Source organism: Armigeres subalbatus, chromosome 1 (assembly GCF_024139115.2).
Source record: "Armigeres subalbatus isolate Guangzhou_Male chromosome 1, GZ_Asu_2, whole genome shotgun sequence".
Taxonomy (NCBI): domain Eukaryota; kingdom Metazoa; phylum Arthropoda; class Insecta; order Diptera; family Culicidae; genus Armigeres; species Armigeres subalbatus.
This window is the reverse complement of record NC_085139.1, coordinates 74,209,787-74,233,721: the sequence shown is the minus strand read 5'-3', so window position 1 is coordinate 74,233,721 and position 23,935 is coordinate 74,209,787. Positions and strand designations below refer to the sequence as shown.

General features: G+C 42.2%; 1 protein-coding gene across 9 annotated transcripts in view; it reads right to left on the bottom strand.

Moving 5' to 3' along the window:
* LOC134227170 (ras-related and estrogen-regulated growth inhibitor-like) overlaps positions 1–23,935 on the bottom strand; it is a 193,360-nt gene that overhangs the window by 2,117 nt on the left and 167,308 nt on the right. For 7 of the 9 annotated variants that reach the window (XM_062708553.1, XM_062708528.1, XM_062708518.1 and 4 more), the window contains one exon: positions 17,426–17,836. In XM_062708553.1, the coding sequence (XP_062564537.1) occupies positions 17,426–17,486 (61 nt within the window). In that variant the 5' untranslated portion in view covers positions 17,487–17,836. Of the gene's footprint in view, positions 1–17,425; positions 17,955–23,935 lie in introns of all 9 variants that reach the window. The other 2 variants (XM_062708486.1, XM_062708493.1) reach the window with 1 other exon arrangement.

The following is a 23,935-nucleotide window of genomic DNA, read 5'->3' as shown; positions in this document are numbered from 1 at the left end:
AATCGAAGCTATTTTACACACATGATCGAAAGTGACCCAGACGAAAACCGTCACACAATTATGTACCGAACGTGATGACCAAAAGTTGTAAACTGTGTCAAACAACTTTTTCAATCGAGAACTACGCCCCTCTGCGGTATTTTCGATCACCAGTGCGTCATTGTCGCCGGTTGCCGTCAATTTGTCATGCCAAACAAATTGAATTCCGATTCGATGGAAAGGCTGCATTCATAAAAAAAAGTATATTCCTGCAGCACGCGTTACACACTGTAGGTACCTACTAATAATCGCATCCACACGCATTTCAATCACGTTGTGGACGATGACGGCGACAAGTGCGTCGGCCTTTTACAGACTCTTGGCGATCGCTATATGCTCGCAGCTCACCTACCTTTATGGAAAGGAAGACCGCCTTCTTTGCATGATGCATGTGCGCGGCGATTCGAACGAGCATCTGAAGTGAGTTTCCAACCTGTTTTGTCTGTTGGATGAGTAGCCACGGGTGCCACAAAACAGACGGAAAGAGTTTGGGAACCCGTGCATTGATCGTTGCAGTCGCGAGTAAACGCATTCACTTTTATTGAATTTGTTTTACAGTTTTCTAAAGCGTGCTTTCCCTGTCAGTCGATCAAATATGTGATTCATACCACGAGTGCTTTGACGGCATGCTTGTTCGGGGCAATAATTGAAACCTTGATTTTGAAAACCAAAATGTCACACACAATGCATCGGTTTTGGTTCAAATTTTGAAAATGGATCATACAGGGAAGGTTGGCTCAAATTTGGAGATCGTAGTAGTCAAGGCCAGGAAAACTGACGTATTTTTCTGGACAGCAGATTTTTGGCTGTAAATTTTTGGATGAATGAAAATTAAAAAAAAAATGTGAAAGTTATCTTTGCAAGTATGAAAAATTGCAGAAAAATCAACAGTGAAAGTTTAAAAGAGGTGGACCAAAGTGACTAAAGGATTGTGATTCTGAGGGCGCCATTGAACAACAAATGCTGATGAAGACAAGAATATGTGCTCAAGAATTGAACCATACTTTACTAATTCAAACAAGACGATGGACCTCGGATATCTCAAACATACCCCAACTCATTTCCACGAAAAATTTGGTGAGCCCTTTCCGATTATCCTTGTTATCCATTTGCTTTTAGTCTGCGTTACATTCTATATGTATATTTTCTTATTTAAAAGTCAGAAATGTTACGATTTCTGTCTTTCTTGTACCAACATTAGTATTTAGTTAAGAAAATTATTTTGAGCTTTTTAGTGGAATGTCTTCACTTGTCATAGGATGAGTTTGTACGGTCCCGTTTGGTTCCACCACTTGGTTGTGCCTTGGCGGATGCGTGTTTTGGCCTATCGGCAGTGGGGTCGTCCTCAGTGTCTCGTACTTGTAGTCAAATACGAGACACTGAGGACGACCTTACTGTTGAGGTCGAGATACGTGTCTTCCGGGACACAATTGGGTGGTGGAGTTGAATGGGATTGTGCAGGCTCGTCTTATGACAAGTGGATTAGTATTTAATAATTCCTTATGGACTTAGATCTGTGTGCTCGTTTATCTTTTGATTCGAAAGCTCATTCCATAAGTATGATTTTAATCAAAAGACAAATATTAACAATATAAATATTAAAATATGTATCAAAATATTCACCTTACTATATTGACATATGTAAAACCAAGGTAATTCCAATTAAACTATAGAGCTTAAAATCTTTCATAAAAAAATAACTGAGAAGGATTGTTTTTAAAAGGTATATCATATTTGTTGCAGAACAAACAGTTCATCCTTTTTATTCAAGAGACTGATATTACAATTAAATCCGTTATTTTCAATTAAAATTTTATGGCCTCTGAATACCATCTTAAGTAAACAAATTATCTTTTGCATTTTATAACATATTGAATAAATTATTAGGAAATGGGATAAGACCGTGTACACTAATTCACAGAAAAATCCTATTTATTGCCATAAAAGTCTGCAAGTCTGTTGTAACTGCAATACCGAGTCACTGCTACGGAGCATCCAATGATTTTTTTTTAATTATTGTTTCTTGAAGAATTATGGAGCATTCATGATCTTAAAACAAGATGATCATAAATAAATTTGTTTATGCATCATATGAAAATGTGACAGCATCATAAAGTGTATGTTTTTATGTGTAAGAATGTAAATATACTCTTTTTACTGTGTTTTTATTTTTTTTGTTACACATATATTTTTTTATTTTTTACTTTTTTGCTTTTACAAGTCATCAATTGTAAGGGAGGTCGGATTTTTTCTTTTTTGGAAGGGATGTTGGTTTTGATGCACATAGTTGGGTTTGCCATTGGAGGGTGTTTTTTATGAGGTGTGCGAGGGAGAGTTCGGCTGCCGGTGGAACTTGAACCCGCACTATTCCATTAAGAACACGGACGTATTACCAATTATACAACAGCTGCCCTTGCGAGAAAGCTGTCCCGTAACCAGCTAATAACGGTGGCATATGAGTCAATTCCCCGTATCCATCGAATCCTACTTTAGCAATATTTCACATCTTTTCTCTTTACCCAACTATGTGTATCGAAATTTAACAACAGTCGATCGCGTTTGAATCACAAACATGTGCTTCTGCCTGTCGTATTGAGGCGGGTTTGCTTCTGCTACGACAATAGAGGCTTGTTTGCAGCCGTTTGATCATTTATTCATCCACTTAGAATTCATTTGTTGATCAAAATCATTATCATATCAGGGGGGAAGGGGAATTTAATTTCTCTTTGCTCTTTTTTCGTTTCAGAGAGCGAGCAAAGGCGCTTAAACCTAGGCTATTAGCCAGGGCAAGGCTAATACCTTCGCCCCATCCGAGGAAAATCATCGGCAAGGATAATGGAGTGACATAAATTTCTTAGCAAAGTCACTCCCAACGTATTTCCACAAATTTTATATCATTTGCTTATAATGATACTCTTAAACCACATACCCTACCCACCATCCAATTCCTTGACAACTATGAGGGCGTCGGTGAGTCGCTGGCCTCTTGTTAAGTAGATGTCATATCATCATTTCCTTCCCTTTCCTAGTAACGGAGAAGATGGGCGTGGTCGGCAATGATAGCTTTCATGTTTTATCATTTTGGACCCCCTATTGGATTTCCATTGAATCCCAAATGGAAATCCATAAGCAATTGGGGTAAGAAAGGTAAAGAATATACATGACAACTATCAGTATGCAATCTACGAAATACTCCGTTACAACGCAACGCAACGCGCAACGCATACAGGGAAGGTTGGCTCAAATTAGTGTGGAAAAAACTTATTCCAAATTTCTCGATGGAGCGCCTTTTTTTTCGGACTATTTAATGCCCTGATGCTCCAGCCAAATAGGTCAATGTTTGGGTGATTCCAAACTCGTTGGAAGCCTATTTGTAAAAATGTACGGAGAAACATAGAAATACAGTGATTTGCAGTTAGAATGCACTATTTACGACGAAGAACTATGAGGCTCATTCAGTTCTTGTAGAATCATATACAGAATGGTGTGTGTTGGCCTTGTTCGGCCTTATCACTTGTTGTTCTTTTTAAGTAGCTGGATCATTCCAGGAGCCGATGGATCCTTTAAATTTTCCTCAAAAAGAGTCCTCTGCTATTGCTTCAAGTACAAGACCAGTCTTGGCCGACGATGCTCTTCGTCCATTTCTTAACGTCGGTCAGCGGGACGGAGTGGATGTAAAGTAGAACCACGTGTCCGACACTGGCCAGGGCATCGGCTTTGGTATTTCCCCTAATGCCGTAGTGGCCGGGGATCCAGGCAAAGGTGGTACCGGGGATTATACCTGAAAGGATTCCCTGGATCCAGGGGTGTTTTGGAGTCATACTTTGATGGGCGGAAATTACACTTGCGGAGTCCGTGAAGACCGCAATTGGCTTGTTCGCCGGGGAAGTGGCCGCAACAAAAATGGCTCTGATTTGGCCAGATTAGATCCACAGACTACAAATCCTATTCCTCGCCTGATGACGGATCCGTCGGTATACCGAATCTCACTATTTCGGAAGCGTGTTGCAATGAGTTCCAGTACGGATCTTCGGAGTTCATCTGTGTTATCACCTCTTTTGAACCGGGAGGCGATGGTGCGGTTGATGTTAACAGGAGGCATCAGCCAGCCCTTTTGCTCCATGCCAGTGATCCCGCGCCACTGGGGGGAAACTGGTACCGGCTACACGTCTCAGGATCCGGTCAGCCTCGTCTGGGGGAGGGATTTTGCCATTTCCTGAGGTGGTAGCAGCGAAGAGGCGGCTTTGCGACAGATGACCATCAAACTTCAATTAAAAACTGTGGAAGTGCTTAATGAACACTAAGCTGCGAGGCGGCATTGTCCCAGTGGGGGATGTAATGCCAATGAAGAAGAAGTAATTACGATGCTTAAGTACTCCTATTATTGGAACGGTGTTTTTTTTTCAAACTGAGAGCATTTAAATGAGACTAATGCGGGATTTACATGCTTCCTACACCGCCCGGAAGTGCGGTAAAAAGGTTAGTTTTCGGTCGATGTCGACACCAAGCATCTGGACGATCTTTCGGTTGCGGATGGCATTCGTGTTTAGCTTTATGGAGGGTCTTGCTAGCTGATGCCGGTCGCTCCAGACGTGTCCCTGGACACATTTACTGGCGTTCATGACAAAGCCGACGGATGAAGCCCAGCAATTGATGGAACTTACCGCTGCCTGAGTCCTAATACTGGTCCTTCCAGGCGTTCCACGGCAGACTACGACCAATAAAATGTCGTCGTCGCATACAAATAGATATACGTTCGCGGGTAGAACGCTGGAAACCCCGTCCATAGCGATAAAGAAAAGCGTCACCGCTAGGACCGACCCTTGGGGGACGCCAGTTTTTTCAGGGTACTCGTCCGATGCTGTGCCGCCAATGGGGAGGTTCGTCGGGTGAGGAAGTTTTTTACGAAAGCAAGCATGTTGCCTTTGATACTCCAGTTTTGTAGTTTTCTAAGGACCAAAGGGGTCAAGGTCCGGTTAAAAGCCTTGGCGATATCGAGTGACACAAAGTCAACATGCTTGCCTTCCTCATACGCTTATTGTAGTACACTGCCCAGGTTGGCGAAATATGTGCTTCTGTCGGCTTCCAGAACGGTTTTGGATACATCACGGCTAGTCACGCTGCTCTTCGGGAGAGGCACAACGAAACCTTTCCTCCACTCGTCTGGGAACGTGCGGTTTTCCCAAATGTCGTTGACGAGCTTAAGAAAAGGAACTTTCACGTCCGAAGGGGGCCGTTTAATTATGGGCCTTGCGTCTGAGTTCAACAGCTTACCGAGTTTCCTCGGTCCACCGCCCAAGTGCTCCACGGCCGGGACGACCACTGGATTGGGGGATAGCTTGTTGGGCGGAGGCTAGAATCGTGCCGGTGAGCTCGGTGAACGTCGAGGGACGTTGGTCCGCGCAGGCAGACGACATAGCGCGCTCGTATTCCTCCCAATTCGCTTCAATTCATATTTCCAGGGAGCGGGTAGTGGTAACTACCGTACAGAGCGGTGCCGGCTTTCTAGAAGAAATTCAGAACAACGACCCATAAGCAAGCATTGAAAAAAAAACAGTTCATGAGTAAAAATCGGCTAAATTCATACCGACTTGATGGTCTACTGCGGCCTATTCGCTGAAGCTTTCTAGATCGTTGAAATTTGGCGTTCGTTAATTCAATGTTTAAAGATTGTCATCACTTGGTAACCTAACAATGAGTATTCGAGTCGAGTCAAGTACAAGACACTGAAGACGGCCTTACTGTTGAGGTCGAAATACGTATCTGTCAGGATACAATTAAGTGGTGGAATTCAATGGGATTGTTCAAACTCGTCTTATGACAGGTGAATGAGTATTGTTACCACACGCTGTTAGAAAAATCTTTTCATACGTTACTCTTACAGAATTACTCTCTGGAACTCTGATACACTGCATGGGAGGCTTTGATACTTTCTCTCCTTTCTCACCTGATGTGTTTTGCTTTTATTCTAGTAGAGCAAGCGTAACACAAATGCTTCAGTTGTAGCTTCCCTGGATACTATACCAAGTTTGGCTTGGCGAACGCTGTTGCTCGTTGTTTACGCAGCAACGATCGCTCATAATCGTTGTTTGGTATCCATCTGAGCAAGGCTGTTCACTCACTGGCATAGGATGCTATGATTGAATTAGATCAATGCTCGTCCGCTCCACTCACGCTTTCAATGCCTGCCCATAAGTAAAATCGAAATTTCATCAGTATAAAACTACTAATCAGTGCAAACATAGTGTAGGAGATCATCTCTGTAAAGCCGGTATCTCCACACAGTGAGGAGTACCGTAAACATGGTGCACGGAAGGTTGTTGTCTACACTTTTTACTGCTGCTGCCAACTGGAAGTAAATTTCATCGAAGTAAACAGTCGGTCCCACGTTCACCAGAATCGTACCAAAAGAGGAGAACATTTGGGTGAAAAAGGAGGACATAAAAATCTCGTAAAACATAACTGGCGCCATATGAATCTTACCGGCCTTCTAACTTCGACGTCCGTGATTCGAATCCAGCCTGCCGCACTTCACTTTTTTTTTAATGAAAATAGTCATTCATAAGGCAGCATATTGAAATTCATACTGATTCCTTGTGGGAAATTTTCATAAGGCATTTAATTGAAAATAATACGTCCATTTTCCTTAGTATATAGGAATATTATATTTGTTAGACTTTTACACACTAGAGTCCTGAGCCGAATATTGTATATTCACTGAAAAATCTTAACGCAATGGAACGAAATGGCGACGATAACGGCAGAATTTGACTGCTTTTCCATATCTCGGGTACTTGTTCAATAGGACGTATGTGATTTTGTAAACAAAGATTCAAACGTCACCCACGCATGCCTTTTCCATCGCTGTTCCGTTCTATTGCGTTCGGGGCTTAACTTCTATTGGAAGAAGTTTTCGTAAGTCGTGGCAAATACGACTTCGTTTCCTTCTTTATTACCATAACGTCTCCAGATGAAACGTCATTTCCGACTCACATTATCTATCCTCTATCTTATCTTATATTTATATATAAATACTTAGAGCTAAATACTTAGAATATGTACTACAAAGTATGTGGAGTGTGTTTAAGTGATGCACGTGCATCATAATTGACATTTTTGCGATACAATTGAATACGATACATTATAATTGAAACAATCTCCAATTTCAATTTCATATTTCGTCAATTTCATAATACAAATTGAATAATAAATAATATTTGAAATTAACAATAGCGTCGGCCACGTCCTTACAAAAATTTGTGGTGATAAAAAAATGTTTCAATTGTAGGCAAACTTTCTTGTGGTCGGTGTGATTAAGAGTAAAGTTCTGTGCACAATTATAGCTGACATTATGGAAAAAATGAACGCAAGGCATAACACATTCCATTGTTTGAGAAAATGGTAACAGAAATCTGCATTCTGCACATTGGTCAAGCGCATACAATGTAGATGGAAGAATCCTACATCAGGCTGAAGGGGGAAGCAAAGCAGATTGGATTGGACTTACATTAACACGTTGAAGACGAAGTAGGCTTAAGAGAAGACAACGGCCATTCACCACAAGCTTGTATCAATAGCGACAAAATCAAGATTGTTGAAGAATTCATGTACTTGGGATCACTTGACCTCCGATACGATACCAGCAGACAAATTCGAAGACGCAACGTGGCAGGAAAGCGTACGTACTTTGGACTCCAAAAAACACTCCGATCGAATAAAGTCCGCCACCGTACCAAACAGACTCCCTCATTAAACCGGTGGCGGTAGTCCTCCTTGGACACGAGATCTAGACAATGCTTGTGGAGGACTTGGAGTGAAAATGGTTCTCTTCAACGATCCGACAGGCACAAAGAAGGCGAAGTGTGCAGCGATCCAGGTGGATCGATCAGATTGAAGACGATTTACGGAAACTCCGTAGACTGCGTGACTGAGGCCATTCTGGCCTTAGGCTGAATAAATAATAATAAAACCACATCTGACGCATCACTCGCCTATCGAAGCAGCTAGAATTACACCAGCGATCTCATGGGAACTTCACAGGAGGTACTCCACTTCTGATACTTCGCCATCACAAACAGAACACTCGAGAGCAGGCATTGGAAGTGTGAGTGAGCATTGATCTATTGCAATCGTAGCATCCATAGCCAATGAGTGAACTGCCTCGCTCAGATGGATGCCAAACAACGAGTAGGAGCGATCGTTGCTGTGATAAACAATGAGCAACACCGTCTAACAAGCCAAGCCATGTAACCATGTAAGCTACGATTTTTGCATGCGTACCCCGCTTGCTCTAGTACCAATGAGCGTAGATACTCGTTGCTATGCTCGTTGCTCTAGTACAATGAAGCCAGGCAATCAAACCACATCATGCGTTGTGCTTTATTCGCTCTTCTTTCAAGGTGATAAGATAGTCAAGAGAAAGCATCAACGCCTCCCATTCAGTGTGCTAGAGTTCTAGACTCTTAGAGGCCTTCATTTTTAGAATGCTTGAATGTCTTCTTCTAAAAGCGCACCGTATCGACGCTCATTGTTGTGTTAGCAAGTGATTCGCTTCTCTCAATAGGCTCCCATTGGTGAGCGTTGAAGATCATTAAGGACAAGCATCATAGAATCCAAATTTAAAAGTACTCGCGTTTTCAAGGGCACACCACTTAATACGGAATCAACGCACAACTGTCAATTTCATTATTTCAGCTTTGCTGCAACTTTTGTGCGTTGCTCCCATATTGAGTGGTGTGCCTTTAAAAACACGAGTCTTTTAAATTTGAATTCTACGATGATTGTCCTTAAACAGTGAATCATCGAACGTCCAATTTTAAAGATTTTAGGAAGCTCATAACTTGCCCCGCGGCAGAGCATCAAGTTGGCTTAAATTAACCAGATTTTTTCTCATGATCTTGTTTTTTTCAATGCCTGCTTGAGAACCTTACGGTTACATGTTACCAAACGCTTACCCTTACGGTTGAACTGTTGTAAACATGCTGGAATCAAAACGCTCGTTATGCATTTGACACATCAGGAAACTGGAAAAGCCAATAGTGTTCTGATATTAATCGCTAGACAAATTTGCGTCAATTTTAAACAATAAGACAGACAATGCAGCAGAAATACGGTTAAAATGATAAAATGACAGTTTCTCGGCTGATATAGGGAAAGAGGCGCATAATGAGCAAAACAACTTGATGGCTATATAGCGTATTTAGAAAATCGAATGTGCTAATCACTAGCAATTAAACCTACTTGGGTATGCTTGCTCCTGGATCACTAATGCAGTATCGCTTGCATTGTGATGTAAACAACGGGCTTCGCTTAATAGGTGTTGTACTATGTACAACGGTGTGAGTCAGCTTGTCGACGACAAAATCAGTGAGAATGCCAAAAAATATGACATTCTACGGTGGGCTGGTTATATTAGGGTAGTGTGAATAGGTACGTGGAAACTTTGACTAAAAGAACAGAAAAGTTTAAATAGAAATTGTTTGCAATGAGCGGTGATACGAGTGGTGATTCATTATTTCAGTGAAAGTGCCCACTATTCGTACAGAGCCCATAATACGCATATAAACCTTAATGATATTCACTTTTGGTTTTGTTTATTCTATTACATATTAATTAAAAGGTTTTAGCTCTAAAAAGTAATAAAAAAAATATTTTCGAGGTTGTAGCCAAAATCGGGATGGGACTGTATATATATGTATCTATATGTATCTATATGTAAGTATGTATGTTCGCCAACTACCTCTGAGCCACTTGGCCGATTTCAACGAAATTTGGTACACACGTTCTCTATCCTCAAGGGAAGTTAACAAAGAGGATGGGAGGGTCATTTGGAAAAGGGGATGGAATGGGGGGAGTGGTTGTCTGTGGAAAACGAGCAGTTCAGTGTAACTCCCAACCCCCAGGACCAATTCAAATCAGATTTGGTACACTTAGGCTTTGGTCCCATTCGCGCAGGGGACTGAAGAGAAGGATTAATTCGCGAATCGGACTTCTCACATCTTCTGATTCATCGTCGCCTTGATCAACCGTGTCACTTTATCCGGAAATCCGTTTTCATGCATTAGCTGTCATAGCTGGTTATGTATCATATGCAGCTTTGAAGTTGTTGAATAGATGATGTGTGGCCACGTTGTTTTCGAGGCATTTCTGCAATATCTGACGTACGGCGAAGACTTGGTCCGTGGTAGAGCTCCACCTGGTACTGCCCCACGAAGTCTCTTGCAATTGGTGTTACTCGGCGGAATAAAATTTGGGGCGGCGTTCGGCAATGTGATTGCGCGATAGTTACTACAATCCAGCTTATCACCCTTTTGTAGATGGGAAACTCGACACTGGCCATCCATTCCTCCTACCTCCTCCTACCAAATTTTGGTAATTATCCAGTGCATCGCATTAGCCACTGCAGTGTCTCACCACCGTATTTAAACAGCTCTCCTGGTAGTTGGTCAACCCCAGATGCTTTATTGTTTTCAGTCGGCCGATCTCCTTCTAAAATCCCTGGAGATCTGGAGACGTATGTCCTGAGCGCGTGCTCCTAGGTTCATTACCATCCCGCCACCACTGTTGTTTGCCTCATCGCCATTTGCCAATTTGCCTTTTTCCGCGATATGTAACCATACATCATTTTTCTATCTGGATCACCACCACTAATCGTGTATTTGTCTTTCCTCCATGATTTAAAAAATATCTTCTTCTTCGATGGCTTCACATTTCAACTGGAACTTGGTCTGCTTTTCAACTAAGTATTAGCATTTCCTCAGTTATTAATTGAAACATCCTAGGCTGGAACGAGAAACGAACTCGCCATCTCCCGACTGGCTATCTGAGGACACGATAAAATTCTCCAATTACAGCTTAATCAACATCTACGCACCGACAAACAATACATCTGACGACTTGAAGGACATGTTTTATGGTTGTCCTGATAAAGCCTATGCAGGGTGTCAACGACGTAGCGTGACGTGGAAATAGTAATCGGAGCTGCTAACGCTCAGGACGGTAGAAAGGACTTTTTTCGTCCCATAATCGGAAGGGAGAGCTTACAGAATTGTATATGCCAAGATTTTATACAATAATTGTCAGATTTGTTTTTTGGGTGCAGTATTTAGCACCTACTTTGCATGAAAGAATATAATCCATAATAGATGGGTGGCATATTGTTGCGCTTTCACAACACAGTAGACTACTGTGGGCTGTATACGTTGATCGTACGCCGAAAATGCGTAAACTTATGGATTCTGTATACCTCCGGTGGTGCAAAGGGCCGACTTGAAAGATCTCCATCCTGAGCGTTGTCCAGCTATCGCTTTAACCTGTTGCCAGGTTAGATTTCGGTCGAATTCTTTTATTTTTATATTGCGGCTATGCCGCCATGATCCTCTGGGTCTGCCTCTGCTGCGATGTCCCGTTGGGTTCCAGCCCAATGCCTGTTTACAGATTCCGCCCCTACGTAGAGTGTGGCCGACCCAGCACCACTTCCTATCCCGAATTTCTGTAGCTATCGGCCTCTGGTGACAACGACGATGGAGCGCGTTGTTTGAGATCCAGTTGTGAGGCCACCAGGTCCGAATTATATACCGCAGGCATCTGTTAAAGAACACCTGCAGCCGTTGGGTGTTCTCCACTGATACACACCATGTTTCGCTAGCGTATTACAGCATAGATTTCACGTTAGAGTTGAAAATTCGTGTTTTGGTGCGTTCACTTATCTGCCTGTTTTTCTAGATATTTCTTAAACTCGCAAAGGCAGCTCTTGCTTTCTTGATCCGTGCGCCTATGTCGATCTTGGTACCGCCGTCTGACGCCATTTGGCTACCAAGATATTGGAAGCTTTCAACATTCTCCACTGGTTCCCCGGCTACTGTGAAACTGGAAGGAGTCACCGTGTTTACATCCAACGATTTGGTTTTGTTGACGTTGATGACTAAACCTGCCGAAGAGGAGCGCTCGGCAAGGTCGTTGAGCTCACTTTGCATATCAGAGCGCCGTTGCGCGAGGATTGCAACGTCATCAGCCAATTCGAAGTCGTTTAGGTGCTTCATGGTTATAGGCTGCCATAACAGCCCGCGGTTTGGTTCATGGTCAATCGCATCTACCAGAATCTCGTCGCTTACGATGAGGAACAGTAACGGTGATAGAATACATCCTTGTCTCACACCAGCTATGACCCGGATAGGGTCGGACAAGACCCCATTGTGCAGCACTCTATACTGTGCCTCGATGAGGCCGATGATTTTCTTAGGAACCCCCTTGCGTCTCAGGCGCCCCACATATTCTCGTGATTGAGATGGTCGAAAGCTTTTTCGTAGTCAATGAATACCAAGTTAAGGAACTCTTGGAATTCGTTGACCTGCTCCAGAATGATGCGGAGCGTGACAATATGGTCCAAACAGGATCTTCCGGCACGGAATCCGGCCTGCTGCCGCCGGAGAGTCGCATCGACCTTCTCCTGAATCCGGGGTAGGATAATTTTTCATAGAATTTTGAGAACGGTACACAGCAACATAAAGGTTCCCCCAAACACACGCGACGCGACAGTCGCGACGCGATTCTATCGCTTGGCGACAGCGATTTTGTCGCCATTGGTATGGAAGCGTAAATAGAACATTGCCTGCAGCGACCCAACGATAGAATCGCGGCGACTAGTTGTCGCCGTCGCGGCGATGAAATCGCTTAGGTTTGGGGGAGCCTTAATGCCTCGCCAGTTATCGCATACAGTCTGGTCACCCTTTTTTGGCACCTTCACTAAGATACCTTGCATCCAGTCGACCGGGAAAGTTGCGGTGTCCCAGATATTACGAAATAAACGATGCAGTAGTTGAGCGGATGTCATGGGGTCAGATTTGAGCATCTCGGCTGATATGCGATCGACCCCTGGGGCTTTATTCGATTTCATGCTTTTGATGGCTGTTTGAATCTCTAGCAGTGATGGAGCTTCGGTATTGACGCGTGTTATACGTCGGATCCTAGGCAGATCATGCCGAGGTGGTGATTGCCCGGCTGGCACTTGAAAAAGTTGTTCGATGTGCTCGAACCAGCTTTTCAGCTGGTCAGTTTGGTCGGTCAATAACTGATCATTCGCGTCTTTCACACGCATCGTTGCATTCATCTTCGCCCCGCTTAAGCGTCGTGCAATATCGTAGAGGAGGCGAATGTCCCCGGTTGCGGTGGCTCTCTCTCCTTTGTCGGCCAAAGAGTCTGCCCACGCACGATTGTCCCGTCGATTTGAGCGTTTTACTTCCTTCTCAAGAGCCGCGTATCGACGGGCTTTGGCTCCTCTGGTTTTTGATCGCTCTATCGCGGCTTTGGCTTCTCTTCGCTCCTCTATCTTCTTCCAGGTCTCATCGGTGATCCATTGTTTTCATAGGGTGCGCAGTTCGCCCAGATTGTTCTCGCTTGTGATGATGAAGGCATTCTTGATGGCGGTCCATTAGTCTTCCACGCTGCCACCTTCCGGAATATCTTCAACACGCGTCTCCAGTTCTTCTACGAAGGACCGTTTCACCGTGGCATCTTCCAGTCGGCGTGTGTTGAATCGTCGTCCAACTCTTTCCTCCTACCGACGAATCTGCGTAATGCGCAGGCGTATTTCGCCGATGAGGAGGTGATGATCAGACGCGATATCGGCACTACGTTTATTCCGTACATCAAGGCTCCGTTTCCATTTTCGGCTGATGCAGATGTATTCGATTTGATTTTCTGTAAAGCCGTCACGGGAGACCCACGTGACCTTGTGAACCGTTTGTCTTGCAGATCGGCAGCATCGGTTGGCGCATAACATTGGATTATAGTAAGGTTTCGGACCCGTGTTCTAAATCTGGCAACGATTATCCTTTCACTTATAGGTTCTGTTACGGCTTCCGACGATTCATCTTTAGTACCGACAGAAACACCCAGCTCTGTAACGGGCAATAGAACTACAGAGTTGCGAAGCTGACAGATCCTATTCGTAAAACACAATTGAATTGTCGAATCTGTGCGTCACTATCAGATAGATCTATCAAATAGAAAGTGTTTCTGAAAGCCTTTAAACAACATAAATTAAATGAATTCAAGTATTATATTCTATGACGGTTAGTTGAAATGTGGAGCGTATTTGATAGCATATTCAACCTTATTTTTATTACAGATTGAAGTGTTAGTAATTGAGTTACACTAGAGTAGAAATCCTAGTTTATTAAGAAGTATAATAAGGTAAAAAGCCTCCCCAATGATCCTAAATTATCTAAATGACTAATGAAAGCTTAAAATGTTTAGCATCACGCAGTGATTATTAAAATTGGTAGTTTATGCCGTTTATATAGCGAATTGAGCTCCAAACAACACTAAACGTAAGCTAACCTCAAAGTCTGTGAACATCTATATAAAATGAACTCATATTTCAGGGAAATTATAACTCTCTACACCAACTATAAAGAAGCGGAGTGTTAAATTTCCGGAAAATCCGAAAATTGTTATTAGGAGCAATAACAGGTTCCCACTTCATAAGCGCAGAGTGTGCCTGAGCGCTTAGTAGGAAGCCAACTCCGTGATGCCGGGGAGCGTGTTCACCTCGTAAACCAGAGTATAGCAGAACTTATCCCGACGGCGTTCTGTGTTCTTCAAAGTTCGGCCAACGGGCTTCACTCAGTCCCAGGATCTCAAGCTTCATGCGGTGTGCCTCATTGGCAAGTTGTGCCAATTTACCCTGCTGGGCTAGGGTTAAAACGTTCTATGTTCCTATTCGTTTCCGTTGTTTCGCGCTAAGAGTCGTCGCCGTAAAATCAGTCCGTATTCTCGAACAAATTGATGTTTCGGGAACAGTAGGTTGTTGGACACATGCAGCTTTTTATAGAAGTTCAACAGAGCCCACTGTTGAACCCCACCACATCCTAGGCAGACCCCACAGGATGCACCATCTCACTCTAGCTGATGTCAGAAGGACAACAGTGCTCAGGCTGCACTACAAGCTAAGTACGCAACCCTTTGCTGACGGTCAATTGTCATCAGAAGATCCGTGGAAGCGTGAGTAATGGAACTTGTGAGGACCAGGCCAAAATGCACTGCATTTCTTCCTCAAATCATAATACTTACTCAAATCACAACACCGTGAATATGCCCACATAAGACACTCTCGAACGAGACCAGTCATAGCAGTGATAAAGAAATTAGGATTTCCGGCTAAATTTACACACATAGTCAATGCAACCAACGATGGATCGAGTAATGTGTTGAGTTTAAGGATGTAAGTTAGGTATGCTGGGGTCTTTTGTGCCTGCTATTTAAAATCTCTTCTGAGGGAGTAATACAAAGGGCAGTGATTCGATTTCCAAAAACCCAGTCATTTCAAATGTTTCACAACCGACGTACCTACCTTGGGCCATAGTGGCGTCAGACGACAACTGTAGCAGAAAAGTGCGCATCATTGACAAAACAAGATTGCACCACGCTAAATGAATTAACTAAGTTGAATAAGATGTAGAAAATGGGAGACGTTTATGAAAGGTGGATTGGATTATGTTGGCGAAACATTGTGACGCCTCAGAAACTTCGAGACAGAGCTAAAGGAACGACATTTTCAGTAGTAAACGTATTACACAAAGGAGCTTTTAAGTTATGTAAAGTCGTTATTATTACATACTAACAAGCATCTATTCAATAACTTTCGTCGTTAATCTTGAAATTGCCATTCAAATAACGTACATGTTCGTGAAATTTACTGCCCTGACCTTTACCAGCTTATTCAGCTTCCACCAAACATATTCAATTAAATCGGAAACCCATCCGCCGGCGTCAATTAAGTCAACAATCTGTCAGCAATTGCCTAACGACCACCTTCTACTCTCACACTCAGTACCTAATCACACGCTGCTCCCATGAATAGTTCAGTCAATCGTACTCATCTAAACTGCCGTCAAGTGCCAGCAACGTTTGATCATTATCCCGCTGTGCGCGCTGCCACGGCCTAAGCCACATCTCTACCCCCGATGTGATCGACGTTGAAGTTATCCGCCACCTTCGTCGCTGGCCGTCAACCCGCCCAGATTATCCGAAAGAAATGTGCAATTTTTCCTCTCTCTCCCGTTTAGTGTCCGTTTCCATTTAAAATTTTTATCGCTTGGAAACATCTCCCGCTAGCGAGTGCAGCCGGCAGTTGCTATTCAATTTGCTCCTCGTTAGCAGGCGATCCATTTGGGACCAGCCCCCCATCGACCGTGTGTTTGTATGTTTGCCGATGTTCCACCTACTCGCACCCTTCCCACTTCTTAGGCCAGCATAGGCCATGATTATTTTATTGACCGCTATCAAATGTTTATTGTAATGTAATAACCTAATTATGGCTCGCTCGCCCACTAAATCAGCGAGATCTCGTCTCGGAGGACGAGAAAGCCACTACTGCAGTTAACGGTACGGTTCTGGTTCCTAGAGACGGGGAAAAATGCAACGATCATAATAATTAAAATTAACGATCAAAACAGCCGGAGGGGGGTTGTATCTTGGGAAGTGCAAAGAGGGAATTGAATTGGACAGCCAAGTGTCATACGGTTTGAACCGCCACCTGCAAACGCGCGGAGTAGGAATATCTACATTTGACTACAGGCTAGGCGGCCTCCTGTCAGTTGATTGCCACCACAAGAGAAGATAGAAAATGCATTCGGTTTGACATTAATGAGCGAACTCTTGCCATGCAGAATGTCACGATTTGGCCTTGAAGTCGAAGGCGGTGAACCCTCACTGGAATGTCCGTTAAGATGAATGGCGTCCCCATGATACTGCTGTCGGGATGTTGGAATTTTGAAAAGACAGATGATTTTATTAATTGTCAAGTCTTCAAATTTATTTTTGAACCTAAATCGAAGGCGTTTTGCTATGAATTATGTTATTTTTGCCTTTCTCGAACCGAAAGACTATAATATATTATGTTCGCACCAAAAACAAACTTTTCATGTTAACTGTGAAAAATAGGTAATTAGATTTGTTGAATTCTGCCAATTTCTTCAATTTAGCAATTGATGAACATTTTTAAAAAGCGCAAAAATGTGAATCGTGTAACTGGCAATCCTCATAAAGCCTGCTCACAAAGCCTGGACACTTTACATCCAGGGTATGTCCGTATACAGGCTCGATCAATTGGATATCATCTAATTGTCCGAACCTTAACGTGGACAAGCTTGAAGATTTCAATTCTATGCGGAGCACAAGTAGGGCAAACGCAAGGCTTCCGCCACTTTCTGCTCGTTTGAACTGGAACGAGCGTAATTAAAATCCAATAGAAACCAATTCAACAGCAATAACCATCATACGGCAACCGACGACAACTTCATAATCACGTGCTATAACTATATCAATAACAATAACAATAAATACCCTCGACCCGTGGCGCCCCACTTGGGGCGATGTTACTCACCTGATTTTCCCACTTTGGAACTGCCAATGACGACCACCTTGAGTTTGTTTAGATTTGTCATTTTTCGTTATGTTTCAACGCGGTCCAACGGTTGCATCTGGATGGTGGGTGGTGCCAAGATGGGACTGCTTCACTGGATCCCAATGTCGTGCCGGGCGCTGCTGCTCCACCAGGGAATCATTTCTCCTTGCTGGTTGCTTTCCTTCGGTGGTTGTCACGATTTTCGTTTTCGCTTTTTTTCCCCTGACCGGCTGTCGCATAAATTGTGTATGCAGACGTTGTTTTCCCTCTTAGCTCACTTTGTGCGCACTTATCATTTTATTTGTTTTTAATGAGTGTCCGTTGCGGTTTTTTTTTCTGGTTGAAACTTTATCGCCTCACACCGGCTGCGGCTACGTTTGCTACCAACAACTGAAAATAGAAGGGATTGTTCGATGTGGTGGCGTTCCGTGGGCAGTTGGTAACCGCAAAATGTTCCATTATCCGAGGAAGAGCATGCGGGATGTCAGTTATGAGAATGCAACAGTGTCTGTAAATGCAGTGATTGTAGAGGATGGGAATTCAAGAAGTAAAACATGTATATTAATATTCGGAAAATCTTTAGTGGCGATTGCATTGGCGATCATTGGCGATTGCTACATCGTTTTTGCCTTCATTTCAATCCGAAAACGAGAATCACAAGGTCTGAAGTGAATTATTGGCAAGTGTTAAATTACTAAATATGTATGCTTAAACTACTCTCTCAAACCTACACTGTATATCTAGTATTGCTTATATTGTAATTATATATACCCATTTCACACCAAATTCTATGCCGTCGACTAGCACCAACTGCAAGGGAGTTCGTGGGGCAGTACCAGGCGGGTTTTTGCCTTCATTTCAATCCGAAAACGAGAATCACAAGGTCTGAAGTGAATTATTGGCAAGTGTTAAATTACTAAATATGTATGCTTAAACTACTCTCTCAAACCTACACTGTATATCTAGTATTGCTTATATTGTAATTATATATACCCATTTCACACCAAATTTTATGCCGTCGACTAGCACCAACTGCAAGGGAGTTCGTGGGGCAGTACCAGGCGGGTTTTATGGGCGAACGGTCCACCACGGACCAGGTGTTCGCCATTCGCCAAGTACTGCAGAAATGCCGCGAATACAACGTGCCCACACATCATCTATTCATCGACTTCAAAGCCGCATATGATACAATCGATCGGGACCAGCTATGGCAGCTAATGCACGAACACGGTTTTCCGGATAAACTGACACGGTTGATCAAAGCGACGATGGATCGAGTGATGTGCGTAGTTCAAGTTTCAGGGGCATTCTCGAGTCCCTTCGAAACCCGCAGAGGGTTACGGCAAGGTGATGGTCTTTCGTGTTTGCTATTCAACATCGCTTTGGAAGGGGTAATACGAAGAGCAGGGATTAACACGAGTGGTACAATTTTCAATAAGTCCGTCCAGCTATTTGGCTTCGCCGACGACATAGATATTATGGCACGTAACTTTGAGAAGATGGAGGAAGCCTACATCAGACTGAAGAGGGAAGCCAAGCGGATCGGACACGTCGAAGACGAAGTACATGATAGGAAGAGGTTCAAGAGAAGACAATGTGAGCCACCCACCGCGAGTTTGCATCGGTGGTGACGAAATCGAGGTGGTAGAAGAATTTGTGTACTTGGGCTCACTGGTGACTGCCGAAAATGACACCAGCAGAGAAATTCGGAGACGCATAGTGGCTGGAGATCGTACGTTCTTTGGACTCCGCAAGACGCTCCGATCGAATAGAGTTCGCCGCCGCACCAAACTGACAATCTACAAAACGCTAATTAGACCGGTAGTCCTCTACGGACACGAGACCTGGACGATGCTCGTGGAGGACCAACGCGCACTTGGAGTTTTCGAAAGGAAAGTGCTGCGTACCATCTATGGTGGGGTGCAGATGGCGGACGGTACGTGGAGGAGGCGAATGAACCACGAATTGCATCAGCTGTTGGGAGAACCATCCATCGTTCACACCGCGAAAATCGGACGACTGCGATGGGCCGGGCACGTAGCCAGAATGTCGGACAATAACCCGGTGAAAATGGTTCTCGACAACGATCCGACGGGCACAAGAAGGCGAGGTGCGCAGCGGGCAAGGTGGATCGATCAGGTGGAAGATGACTTGCGGACCCTCCGTAGACTGCGTGGTTGGCGACGTGTAGCCATGGACCGAGCCGAATGGAGAAGACTCTTATATACCGCACAGGCCACTTCGGCCTTAGTCTGATTAAATAATAATAATAATATACCCATTCGGCCAAACAATCCATTAGGCCTAAACCCATCCGACCGAAAGGGTCATTTGGCTGAAAGGGTAATTTAGCCGAAAGGGTCGTTTGTCCGAAGGGTTTGGCCGAAAGGGTCATTTGGCCAAAAATGACATTTGGTCGAAAGGGACATTTGGCCGAGGACAATTGGCGGAATAGGACATTTGGCCGAATAAGTCATTTGGCCTAATAGGCAGAATAGGTCGTTTTACTTCTCACTCCTCTTTTCTCACTTTTTGCTGTAGAAAATGAGAAGCGCGAAGTGAGTAGTGAGACGTCTCATTACTAAGGGTATGCTATAACACATTTTTTCCTGACGAAACGAAACGTAACGAAATTAGAAATGCTACTGTTGGATCGGAACGAAACGAAACGAAATTCAATTTTTTTCCGAAACTTCGAAACGAAATCCGGAAATCCGGGTACATTTTATTCAAAATTTTAAGAAATGAAACGAAATTTAATTTTTCGCGGAATTTTTATTAAAAGTTTTTTTAGCATTATATACATAGATAATGCAAAAAAGGAATGAAAAAAAATCCGCGGAGGAAATGATTTTGTTAAACATTTTTAAAGTCAAATAAGGTCGACACAAATATATAAAAAAAAAATTGTGCCACCCAGATTTTCTTTATTTCTCTAAAATAAAGTTTTGATGCGACAATAAATAAAATATCGGAAAATTATAAGGATTTCCAAAACATTGTTTAACAAATCCGAGGATGTTTTGTTTTTTTTTTCATTTTAATATTTATCTTTTATAACCCCCTCCCCTTGACCTTTCCGGAATAAGTAGGACATAACCTTTATTAAATGTAACGGCTTAAGAGCAAAATCAGCAATCTTCATTTTGAATATGAATCTGCAACATTTATTCGCCCAGCAGCTGTTCTAGATTCATTTTTTATACCAGTCAGTTGTCAAAAACTTAAAACTGCCATAACGCTCAGTTCTATTTTCTGCATATTTGAACAACGAATGAATCACGAGTTCAAATATTTTGGTGTATGAATGCGTCATTTTATCTACGAATAAATCCGCTATGCAATTACGGCGCCTTTCTTGGCAGCAACATAATTATTTCATTTAATTTAAAATTTTAAAAACATGTTTTGGGGAAACCAGCGAGTTCGTTCTATTTTGCTCCAGATTCAAACTAGAATAGTTATCAAAAATTTGAAATGAAACTGAATCACTACTGATTTCATTCTACATAATTGTGATCCAAAAGCCATAGGGAGAATCTAGCTTAATTTTACAAAAAAAAAAAAACATATGTTAGTAACAGACTCTAGCAACATTTTCATCTGCATGTAGGCATTAGGGTCTGGGTCATTTGAAAACGCGAGTGAATTTAGTTTTGGATTCTGTAAGGCTTGTCCTTAAAGGGAATGAGTTTTGTGATGTATTTTTTCACATGGTTAGAGTAGATCGAGGATATGTTCTGATAGATTTAGTTAGACTGATGGTAGACATTTTTCGGAAGAATGGAAAAACGAAATGGCTACTTCCGAGAAAAGGATCACATCCGTCATTGACTAATTCCAGGAAAACGCTTACATAAAAAAATAATTTTAAATGCCCTTACTTGTTTTTGACAAACACCTAATTTTGGAGAATGGATCAAATCCATGATTGTCTCAATCCGGACACTACTTTCACAGAAGGAATCACTTCCACCATTACCTTACCCGGGACAAGGCACGGGATCTAATTCAATATTGTTTCAATCCGGGCAAAATCCTACTTTTAAAGAGGGAATTACATCAACCATTGCCTTACCCCGGTCCAACGCCCGTAATTATATTTACCACCATATTCCAAGAAAACGCCAACTTCCAAAGTACAAATCACATATACCTTGCCGTATTCTGAACAAACTTCTATTTTCATAAAAACAATCACTTTTAATTTTGAAGAAGAGATCAAATACCCCGCATTCTTGCGGGCAAACGCACACTTTTAAAGAAGGGATCACCTCCACCATTGCCTTAATCCGGACAAACGCCTACTTTTAAAGATTAGGAATGGGCCTAATCCAAGCAAATGCCTGCTTTTCAAGAAGTGATCATATCCACCCTTGCCTTAATTCGAGCAAGCGCCTAGTTTTAATGAAAGGATCACATCCACCACTGCCTTAATCCGGACAAACGCAAACAAAAGGGTTATCGATTTTATTTTCACTCCGGATAATCCAATCCTCCGGATAATCGAATCACAATAAAAAAAATTAAGTCTGCAATTAGAAAATCTATGTTTTATTTTACTTTGAGTGGTGTAGTCTATTAAGGTACACCGGGGCAAGTTGAAATGCGGGGTAAGTTGAAACGGAAGCTGTAATTTGGATCGGTAATGACCCAATGTCCTGATTATTTTTTTCAACAAACTACTCCCCTGAACGCACCTTCTGACTGCCATTCCCGGAAGATTGCAGCTACAAAAACGCAATCCCTGCCTATGTTTATTTTTCGCCCTTTGCAAAATTTTAACCAACTTTTTGACGTACCAATAAAACAGGTCTCAAAATGATGTTTGGAAGAGTGCTTTCCTCAAATTTTCACGGTAGATAATCATTCAATGTTGAAGAAACATAATGATTATGAAAAATCGATGGGAGATCCGTTTTAATTTTTGTATTTCGATCGTTTGAAATTGCTCCGCAATTTAAACCCATCGGGGCAAATAGAAATGTGTGGTGCGGGGCAAGTTGAAACAACGATTCAAAACGTCTCCCTCGCATTTTTTTTTTCTAAAATTCAGATACTTGATAGTAAGCTTTTAGGGCACTGAAATGGAAAGTAGGCTTTGAAATTAAAACAACAAAAAATCAAAAACAAGTCGCCACCCACCAAACGCGGAGTTTCTGCCGCCATTGTTCTACGGGTAGAGCATAATTGCACCAAAGGTAACTGTTTTTTAATTGCTAATTGCGAATCATTACATAAGATAAGTGGACTACAAATCGAAGGGATCGCTTTTCAAAGTGCGTATTGAACTATTTACAATGGTAGTTTGTTTAATCAGTCTGCTTCAATTTAAATATTTAGTTTAAAAATAGCTGTACGGATTATGATCCTTTGATTCAAAATTCGTGCGCGGTGGACGGATTTCGCTTCAGGAGTAGTTGATTTAATTCATAATATTCTCATGTTTTTCGTAGTTTTTAAGTGTAAATGTAAAACACTTCAAAAGTAGAAGCCTTCATGTTCCCTTGTCAATGACAAACGTTTCATTTGCATTCGATTACTATAGTCTAGTCTAGAGTACGGATTCCGATGTCCCACAGTATATATTGATATGAGACAATTGACTGGACCATACACTGGATTTTGTTTTTACACGATTTACATTTTCTCAATTTTCCACTCATCTTAAATGTTTAACGTATAATAATTATCATGTGATTTTTCTTTGATTTATCCTGGATTTTTTTAAACATATTGCAAAGAGTTTGGTGGCAAATTGAAGTCACACGATCAAAAATACGAGCGAAAAAAAAATCGTGTAAAAACAAAATCCTGTGTATTTAGGTTTATTTTTTGAATAAAAGAATATCAATATCTGGAATGTGACTTTTATGCGAGTAAATATCAAGATGAGGCGACACAATTTGGGATTTGGTTTTAAAATTTTTAGAACAAAGCCTACTATGTTATCAGTTTTTCTTAAACAGGAGACAATTTTAGGGTAGTTTCTAGAAAGAAAATCAAAATCATCAAAAAATTACATGGGACTCTTATGCGAATTTAGTTACCTTTACAACCTCGTGCATCTTGAGTCTCACTGAGTACATATATTGTGATTTTAATACGGAAAAAATAGCTTATCTCTGTATGTAGCGCAGTGTTTCAACTTGCCCCGATACGCGGGGCAAGTTGAAACGATGCACATAAAAAAGTAATTTCAATATACAAAATATTTTTAAAAAAGTTTGGTGAGGTTGCTTATTTTTTATGTATAATCTTTGGCCCGAACTAGCAAACACCGCAAACGGATTCAAAATTTATTAAAAAGCGATTTTTTTATAGCACTTTAAAGTTCAACTTTGAAAAAACCGTTTCAACTTGCCCCGGTGTACCTTATTCAGAAAAAAAAAACCTGAATAATCCACCAGCGGAATCGGCGACTTTCTGGTGTATTATGGAAAAACAGTATTTTTGTCATAATTTTTGAGTCCATAATCCGATCCAACC